The 10,158-nt window shown below is 42.6% G+C and overlaps 1 protein-coding gene across 1 annotated transcript; it reads right to left on the bottom strand.

Moving 5' to 3' along the window:
• Positions 1-4,544: 4,544 nt before the first annotated feature.
• On the bottom strand, positions 4,545-8,098 carry LOC136536898 (uncharacterized). Its single transcript, XM_066529038.1, has 6 exons — positions 7,101-8,098; positions 6,533-6,722; positions 5,610-6,415; positions 5,392-5,479; positions 5,079-5,303; positions 4,545-4,928 (listed from the first exon to the last, which is right to left on the bottom strand). The coding sequence occupies exons 1-6, from the start codon at positions 8,096-8,098 to the stop codon at positions 4,545-4,547; spliced, it is 2,691 nt and encodes an 896-aa protein (XP_066385135.1).
• Positions 8,099-10,158: the final 2,060 nt, after the last annotated feature.

The following is a 10,158-nucleotide window of genomic DNA, read 5'->3' as shown; positions in this document are numbered from 1 at the left end:
TTTGGTCAGAAAGAACTAAGAGGTACAGGTATTTGTGTACTGAAGCACAATTACTCTAAAATCTGTGAAAAATTTGAAGATAGCTTGTACTGAACTACTATTTTCCAATCAACACATACAAAATATTTTGTATATATAAATAGTTAAAGCTATGTGTTTAGAATACTTTGTTAGTCTTGAATACTTTGTGCCTTAGTTAGTCTTGAATACTTTGTGCTGCTAAGCATGATGCTTTAAATTAACCACTGACTACTTAGGTTCAATAGAGTCGTGTGCTTGGTTTATTTAAATTTACTTCCATTAGAGTCTGGGCCAATCATTTTGACTGAATTTTACATTGACAGTTAACAATGCATATGCCAGGTTGACTTGATTGGTATAGGAAGTTTGCAATGGTGAAGGTGAACTCTAGCATGTAGCGTAGATGCTTAAGAGGCCCAGTCCCATGATTATATTCTATCCTTAGAAAAAGAAACTCGAGAAAAAACAGCCAAACCTTAGAATGCTACTTTGAACCATTCAAACAAATAAACAAGCAGTTGCATCGAGAAATTACATAAGCTTGTTACAAAATGAAGACGTTGTTGATATAAGTGATATTTCATTTTCGAAAACTTCTCTGAAAATTGTCACTGACTGCGAATTCATATTGAATTTCAGGAATTTTGTGAGCGCTTGATGGTTGGTAATTTACTATACTGATCCAGATTTTAGTGCAATGGCCTGATGCTTTTTACAGCTGCGTCGCCTTTTTATCGTTGTATGGAGTGACCGAAACATATATATGTATATTATAGACACACACACGTGTGTGTATAATCCAAGCAATCCAGGCGAAAAGCAACCGATCCATCATCAACATCATCAGCATCCCCCGCTCTCTGGAGCAGACAGTGCATAGCGATAAAGCTCATTTCTACTGGATTTATGGTACCCCATACCTGAATCAGGATAACTTTGTTCCCCATATGCTACCCCTCTGATTGGATACGTTGGTCACTAGTCGGATGGTAAAAACACCGACAATTGCTCTCCCCTTCCAAATTGCTAATCATTTTTGTTTTTCTAAACACATAGCTTTAACTATTTATATATACAAAATATTTTGTATGTGTATAGCTAAAAATGATTCAGATATACAGATGAAGCAAATCTTAATCTGACAGATCAAGATACGACAGGCAGAAATTCTAGATACATATGTTGATTGTTGGGTCAAATTCTAAGGATCAGCTCCTAAAGTTTAGACTACTGAAACAAAAATGGGGAGGCAAATAGGACCAAAAACACCTCCTAAAGGCTCCAAATGCAGAGGTGCAAGGATTCAAGAAACCAGAAATATATGGCTCCCTAGCTAGGAGATGAACCTACAGGAACATGATTCAAATTTTTGAGCGAGAGAAATTATACAGCATTATCACTTATGTCTATTCTTCATGCCTTTCAAGATCTGAGTACATTCGTTATGAATAGTTATTAGAAATCACTGTACTAAAATGGAGTGGAGACAAACTGGGTTCACATTCAAAGTTAAATTACTAACTGCACAGGAAAATCTGGGAAAATCTGGGAAGACAAATTGGGTTCCTGCGGTGGCGGCTAGGGTTCACAATCTGGGAAAATCTAGGAAGACAAATTGGGTTCACAATGCATTACTAATTGCACAGGAAAATCTGGGAAGACAAAAAGCAAAATAAATCACATACGCCTAACTCAATCTATAGCCAAATGGTTACCTTGATCTTGTTGTGCAGGTCTCTTCCTACCTTGACCCCTGGTTGCCACCATTGCGGATGTATACCAGGTGCTCGTCGGCGGTGGTCGTCAACGGGGAAGCAGACCTGGTGCGGGCGGACCTGGTGCTCGTCGGCGGTGGTCGTCAATGCGGAAGCGGACCTGGTGCGGGCGACCCCTAGTCCACGACGACACAGCTCGCGGGCGAGGAAGCACCTCGGCGACGGGCGACGGCGTTTGTGTTCCTGCGGTGGCGGCTAGGGTTGGTGAAATGTGGGGGGGGGGAGAGGACGAGTGGCCGGGGATGAGGAGGGAGTGGGGGTAATGGCTAAATTAGCGGTAATCAGTTTTAGGCGGCATTTTTATTGGCGGCATTTTTTTTGGCAGCATTTTTTCCCTCCCGGAAGACCCTATGGTACCCAATTTATTTTGAAACTTCTTATTACATTTTTTAGTTATTATCTTAGTTATTTGTTGAATAACTAAAGGATAAAAGCTACAATACCTTAAGTTATGTAGAAAATTCTAAAAACTTGCATGGACACCTTATTTTGGTGTATGATCATGACATAAAAATTTCAAAGGATTTTGACAAAGTGGTACTATACATCACGTACAAGCATGAACATCTCTCACTTAGTTAGAGGGATATATGTTAGACATGTATGACTTTGTCAGGATGATCCTGACCACTTTGTTAGAATTAGCTGAAACTTTTTTGTCATCATTATACACCAAAGTGAGGTGTCCATGCAAGGCTTTAGATCTTTTTAGCTAGCTTAGGGTATTTTAACATTTATCCTTCACTAATCCAACAAAAAATTACAATAATAGGTAAACTTGGTCAAAAAATTGCACAGATGCACACAGCATCATTGTTTGGCTCCATAAACATCCCATTAAAGTTTCAAATGATTTCGACAAAATGGTACTATACATCTTGTACATGCATGAACAACTCTCACTTAGTCACAAGGTAGCTTAAAGCTTTTATCCTTTAGTCATTCAACAAATAAGTACAATAATATCTAAAAAATGTAATAAGATGTTTGAAGATCAATGAGGTAAATCATTAAGCAATAATATATTAATAATTAATTAAAAATCTGGCAAAAAAATAAACATAGAGACATAGAAAAATAATAAACACAACAAATGTGGGAAAAACAAAAAAAATTGCTCCCATTGGGTTCGAACCCGGGAGCGCAGGGAGAAACTCAAAGTGCCTTACCAATGCGCTACTCAAGTGTTTTCGTTAGTTCTCGACTGCAGTCTTACTTAAACTGTTCACCTAAGCATGACCAAATGAACAGGCCTGCAGGTCCATCACCAAGTTCTCCCCCTCGCAGACACTCCCCTCCACTACAGCTACGCCGCCCAGACCTAGAGCTTCATCCACCTGCGCTGCAGCGGTGGCGTGGCGGCCACGGCTGGTAGCGCCAGAGGCGCCGGCACCACCACCACCCGCAAGATCACTCTGGCGCAGTTGTCCACCGCTAGAGCTCCATCTGGCGCGCTGCCCCACTCCTCGCCCTCGATGTCCCCCAATCCTGCCTTCCAGTTTGGAACCACCGAGCTTCCTTGGGGATCCTAATGTTGCTGTAGCACTTGATGTTGTTCTATTTGTGCGCGAGATTATAGAGACTAATCCCAAGCTCCGTGTGTCCATGATCCAGAGGCTAATCGACATATTCTATCAGATCCAGGCATCCCGTGTCTGCTCCTGTGCTCTCTGGATCCTTGGAGCGTATTCCTTGTCTCTCTCTGAGGTTGAGAGTGCCATTTCCACCATCAAGCAATGCCTTGGGGATCTTCCATTCTACACTGTCTCTGAGGGAGGTGAGACAACTGATTCCTCTAAGCCATCCCAGCCAGCGGTGAACTCTGTCACTGTGTCTTCGAGGAGGCCTGCTGTTCTTGCAGATGGAACTTATGCCACACAGAGTGCTGCCACTGAGACTGCTATTTGGGCTCCTACTTCAGCTCTTGGATCATTGGCTTCCAGCCAGAATCTCAGATCTCTCATTATGTCTGGTGATTTCTTCTTGGCTGCTGTTGTTGCCTGTAACCTGACCAAGCTTGTGTTGAGGCTGGAGGAGATTAAGCCAGCAAAGGTTGAAGTAAACAAGGCCAGTACTGAAGCCTTGTTGATCATGGTGTCCATCTTGCAGTTGGGACAGTCATCTTACCTCCCGCACCCTATTGACAATGACTCGTATGATCGTATTGTTCTCTGTGTGAGGCTGCTTTGCAATACTGGTGATGATGTTAGGAAGGTCTGGTTGCAGTCTTGCCGCTAGAGCTTTGTCAACATGCTTGCTGAGAAGCAATTTAGGGAGACTGAGGAGATGAAGGCCAAGGCACAGATAACTTATGCCCAACCAGATGATCTTATAGATTTCTATCACCTAAAGAGCAGGAAGGTGAGACTGATCTACTTTTCTCTTTTAAAAAAAATCTAAAACAATATTAGTTCTCTATGAGTACTGATTGCTAGTTCATATTTTTCTCCTGTTCCATTAGTTCTTAAATTTAGTCTCACTTAGTGAAGTCATGGACTCATGATTATAGAAGTATTGTGTTTGCTCTGTTTTTCTAGTTCATATGTTCTCTTGCCTATGTTGAAACATATTTCTATTGTATGAAGATAGTAAAGTTAAAAAATGTCTTTATTGGGTCAAGGAATAACCAGATGTGCGTATTTCAACATAATTTCTATAGAAACTGAAATCAGTCAACATTTTTTCCTTCCAATAGTGCAGTCTAGGGACATGACACTGGTCCATACTAGAAATCATCATCTTCATCGTCTAGGGACATGTCATCATTGTTACATTGCCACCATCACTACAGTACTGCAGTACTATCTCATCTTCCTCCTCATCCTCACTATCTTCATGAATAATACGTTGCTTCTTGCTGCTTATAAGGTCTTGTAAATTTCCTTCAATTATAGTGGCTTCTCCACCTTGAATATTCTGAGTAACCTCATTATCAGCCCCTGCTTGCACTACATGCTCAGTATCAGAACAATAATCATCCTGATGCACATCATGACTGTCCTCATCTTTTTCAGCGACATCATAAATATTCCTATGTTCAAATTTCTGCACAACTCGCCAATCTTTACCTAAAGATGTGTCTTGCATGTAAAATATCTTTTTTGATTGAGTTGCTAAGATGAAAGGATCAGTCTTGTACCATAATCACTGCACATTAATGGATTTGAAATGTCCGTCATCTCGAAGGCCTGTCGTCTTGCCTTCTTGCTTGAACCAATCACATCGAAATAGAACCACCGTCCGACGGACTTGAAGATTTGAGTTATATTGCAACTCAATTACCTCTTTAAGGACTCCATAAAAATCTATGCCGTTCCCATCATGTGAACCTTTAGTCATTACACCACTATTTTGTGTCAGAAAGAACTTCTCACGATCCACAGTGCTATACCACACTCCATTAACTATGCAAGATGCACAAGTCTTAACTCGCAGATCTGGGCCACATGACAGTGCCCACAGTCCTTCGCTAACCGATTCTGGATGCTCCTTATGTTTGTTCTCAATCTGTTGCAACAAAAGTACTCAGTTAACCAATTACATATGGATACTAATGCATTTACTAAACCTAGAAACACAATGTGTACTGACTTACATGGCACCTAAACCACTTTGCAAATCCTTGTTCAACCATTTTATCAACATCAAGCGCACCTTGCTGCACAAGATCATCCCTGTACAAGCTGCATGGCAAAGCTAAGTCATAAGAATAATTTGAAAATTTAGAAATTAAACAAAAACTAATCCCCAAAACATATAATAGATACTTACTCCAAATATTCCTCAGCTTCTTCACAATTATTTAGCACATACCAAACTAACTTATTGAGGACATCATCATCAATGTACTGGCTCCTATTAGATCCAACAAGAGTAACACCATGCTTAAAAATAGAGACGTCATCAGGCAATGGCATCTCTCCATCATTATCATCGTGATGGTTAAATCTATTGTCAATATCCTCCATATACCTAGAACAAAAAGTCAATGTGTCACTTGCCATATATGCCTTAGCAATTGATCCTTCCAGCCTCGCCCTGTTCCTTACAAAATTCTTCAAACTGCCTAGCCGCCTTTCTATTGGGTACATCCATCCGTACTGAACAGGACCTCTAAGCAGTGCCTCATTAGGAAGATGGACGGCCAAGTGCACCATGACATCAAAGAAGGCAGGTGGAAAGATTTTCTCAAGCTTGCATAGGATCAATGGAATTTCTTCTTTTAGCCGTTTGACAACATCAATCCTTAGATTTCTACTGCATAGTTCCCTAAAGAAGGTCCCGAGCTCTGCAACTGCTTCATATACATCCTTCCTCACCAGTCCTCTTAGGCCAGCAGGTATGATTCTTTGTAGGAGTATGTGGCAAGAATGTGTTTTAAGCTTTCCCTGCACCTTTGAACCATCTTCACTTATGTATCTTGCTAGGTTAGCCGCATATCCATCAGGAAACTTGATACCTTTGAGAAACTTGCATAACTCGGTTTTCTGATCCTTCCCCAAGACATATGGAGCAGGTGGAGCAATGACTGAGTTGCCATGCTGCTGTAAGTGCAATTCAGGTCTTATGCCCATATCATGCAAATCTAGCCTAGCATTGGTTGTGTCCTTGGTCTTGCCCTGTACATTGAGTAATGTGCCAAGAATGTTTTCACATATGTTTTTCTCTATGTGCATGACATCGAGATTATGTGGAAGCTTTAAATATTTCCAATATGGCAATCTCCACAACCCAACTTTGCGGCTATAAATCTTTGGACCCTCATTGCGCTTCCTTTTATTTCCAATAATTTCATGATGCTTCCCTGGCCTGACATCTTTCACCTTCTCTAGCTCCTCTAGGACCTCCTCCAAAGTGAACTTGCCTGGTTGCTCTTTGTTTTCACGCTTACCATCGAAAGCCAAGCTTCTCTGCCATGCATGTGTCCTTGGAAGGTAACGATGATGTCCAATGTAACATATCTTATTCCTTATTGCCCGAGACAACGGATCCTTATCACAATAAATACATGCATAATACCCTTTTGTTGTTCACCCTGATAACGTGCTCAACGCTGGAAAATCATGTATACACCACAACACGGCAGCACAAAGGTTAAACTTCCGACCAGTGCATGCATCATAGGTACTGACACCCTTCTATAGATCGAGCAGTTCTTCAATTAGGGGCTCAAGGAACAAATCAAAATCCTTTCCTAGAGATTTTGGACCTGGGATGAGTAAAGACATAAAGCAGTTTGCTAGATTCACGCATTCCCATGGTGGGAGATTCAGTGGTGTCAGAAGCACTGGCCACATACTGTACTGCGTACTCATGTTGCCAAATGGATTGAATCCATCAGTAGCTAAGGCAAGCCTCAGGTTCCTCGGATCATCTGCAAAGGATGGTTCCCTCGTGTCAAAGTCCTTCCATGCTTCTCCATCAGCTGGATGGCTCATTACATTGTCGACTGGCATCCTCTTTTTCTTGTGCCATTGTGTTTCCTCAGAAGTTCGCTTTGAAGCAAAAATTCTTTTCAACCTTGGCAAAAGTGGAAAATGCCTCAATACCTTGTGTGGAACCTTCTTGTTCCCAGTTTCATCTTGCCATCTAGACGTCTTGCATACTAGGCACACATTCCCTTTTTCATACCTCTTTCGAAACAACACACAATTGTTCTTGCACACATGGATGTTTTCGTAACCAAGGCCCAATTCTCCAAGATATTTCTTGGCCTCATCATATGATTTTGGCAACTCACTCTGAGGGAATCCTGATGACAACAGCTTCATCATTATGGAAAATCCTGTATTGCCAATTCGATAACGAGACTTGATATATAACATCCTCACCAGAAAAGAGAATTTCGAATGGCTAGATCCCGGGCTAAGTGACTTCTTTTCATCTTCAAGGACTCTTGCAAACCTTGGTTGTTCTCCATCAGCCTCTGCCGCAGCATACAAATCTCCTATCATCTCTGGTACTCCGTGATCCTCATCATAATCATCATCGGCCACATCCACATGTATCCCAAAGTCATGATCACTTCCTTCGACCTCCGGCTGCTCCAAATTCTCAACTACTACAGTATCTGCCGACTCCCCATGATGAATCCACCTGGTGTATGTAGCTGACATCCCATAAATGTGTATATGGTCACTTACATCATCCTGAGACCGCAGAGTTTGATTAAGACATTTGCTGCATGGACAAAGTATGTGGCTGTCTTCGGGGTATCTTTCACTAACAAATTTCATGAACTCTTCAACTCCTTTCACATATGCAGGTGTGAATTGTGTCCCAAAAATCCAGCTTCTATCCATCTGTACATTGTACTCAGTCCTTAAATTCCAGTAATAAATTCAACAAAATTCAAAAACACATCAAAGACATGCATATATGTAAAACAAATTGATAAACAAATCAAACCTTGTACTCAGCAATCCTCTGCTCGCGCTCCACGCGCAGCTCTGCTCGCCGTCGCTGCTGCTCTGTCCCACGCGCGTACTGACAACGACGGTGTCGGCGTGGACGCAGGGAGAAGGAGATGGAGATCGCCAGATTGGTACTGGCCAGCGATGAGCGACAGCTCACGTAGATCACCAGATCGGTACTGGCCTCCCTAGAGAAGAACTACGGCGGCGCCACGATACCTATGCACGCACGTATGGGACGTCTACGTGACCAGCCGCCACGCACGTATGGCCCATCAACTCGATCGACAAAACAAAAAAAAACATGATATCATGTTCTAAGTACAAATACAAAAACAGGCTAGCCATAAACACAAAAGGCCAGGAGTTCCAGCGGTAACGCCTCCTCCCTGTCTAGCGGCAGGTCGCGGGTTCGATTCCCCCTACGGGGGATTATTTTTGCAAAAATTAAAAGGGAGGGGCAGGCCGCTGGTGGAGCTGGACCCTAGGCCCGCAGCGCCACGTGTTCGCCGCCACGCCTGCTGGTGGGACCGCATCGCCACATCATCGACGTGGGACTCGATGGTGGGACCGCTCCGCCATGTCCTCAGTGTGGGACCCGCTGGTGGGACCACAGCGCCATGTCATTATCTATGATTCAATTACCATGGAGTTTACAAATAAAAAAAATATGCACATTTTTATCACAAAAGGCCGAGTGCTCCATTGGTAAGGCACCTATCAACCTAGCAGCAGGTTGTGGGTTCGAAGCTCACTCAATGAGCTATTTTTTTGCAAAAAAAATGGAGGGGGAAGGCTGCAGGTCCAGCTGGACCCATGTCCTCGAGGTGGTACACGAGCCAAACAATCAATGACGATTTAGTTTTGTTATTGTATGACGATTATTTCGTTTTCGTCATTATTCTTCGTGCCAAAGCTCCGTCACTTGTGACTAATGACGAACCTGCACATTTCGTCATAGAATGCTCTCATTCTGTGATGAAATTAGTAATTGTCACAAGTGAATCGTCATTGATGAACACATTTCTAGTAGTGCAGAGTGGAGGTCTGACAACTAGTTTTCATCGGGAGACTACAATGGCCAGTCAGGCAAGGAACATGACCACTGCTGCAAACCAGGCGCTGGCTTCCTCCATGACTGCAATACCGGTGACAAGTGGAACTTTGGCTCCAGCCCCTACTGCAATAGGACAATAGGTGATGATTGATTCGAAAGACATTCCGGAGCCATCGGTACAGGCACGAACAAAAGCAAAGGCAAGCCTTTTTGTTATAGATGTATACCAAAGGACATGTTTTCGGTGTCTGCACTACGGTGATTTGTTGTGATGTGTGTGATGGTGAACATTTTACAAAAGCTTGTCCGCATATGAAAGGTGGGCAACCTGTAGCTAATCCTTGTGCATATGTAGTAGAAGGCCTCAAATTCAACTACATTCCTTACAACGGTGCTAAAAAAATAAAATTGAAGAGAAAAATGCCATGATGAGTGTTATAAAAGGTTCACTTACTCCGAATCAACTCATGGTGGATCTTGAAAGACTTCTATCGGGCAAGAACAAATGGGTGATAAAAGAGAAAGGTACAAATGCTTTCATTACTGCATTCCCACCAGCTGAATTGCTTCAACGGATGGTAGAATGGGGTCCAATGGAAACAAAGATAGTGAACCTATCCCAACCCGGAGGAAGTCGATCAGGATCAAACCTCCATCGGAGATCACAAGATCAATTGTGATGGTGCCTTCACAATGGAGTAGTTTATAGGCGACTGAGGCTATGTGATGAGGGGATGTGATGGTGTGGTCATTTGCACCGGTTATGGCAGATTGGGGAAGGTGCATGAGGCATCTCATGCAGAGATTATCGCCTGTTTACAAGTGTCGTAGTGAGCGACTAAACTAGGGATTCAGAATGTGGTGCTGGAGACTGATGCCCTGGCGGTGGTTG

Source organism: Miscanthus floridulus, chromosome 2 (genome assembly GCF_019320115.1).
Source record: "Miscanthus floridulus cultivar M001 chromosome 2, ASM1932011v1, whole genome shotgun sequence".
Classification (NCBI taxonomy): Eukaryota; Viridiplantae; Streptophyta; class Magnoliopsida; order Poales; family Poaceae; genus Miscanthus; species Miscanthus floridulus.
This window is presented reverse-complemented; position numbering and strand designations above follow the sequence as displayed.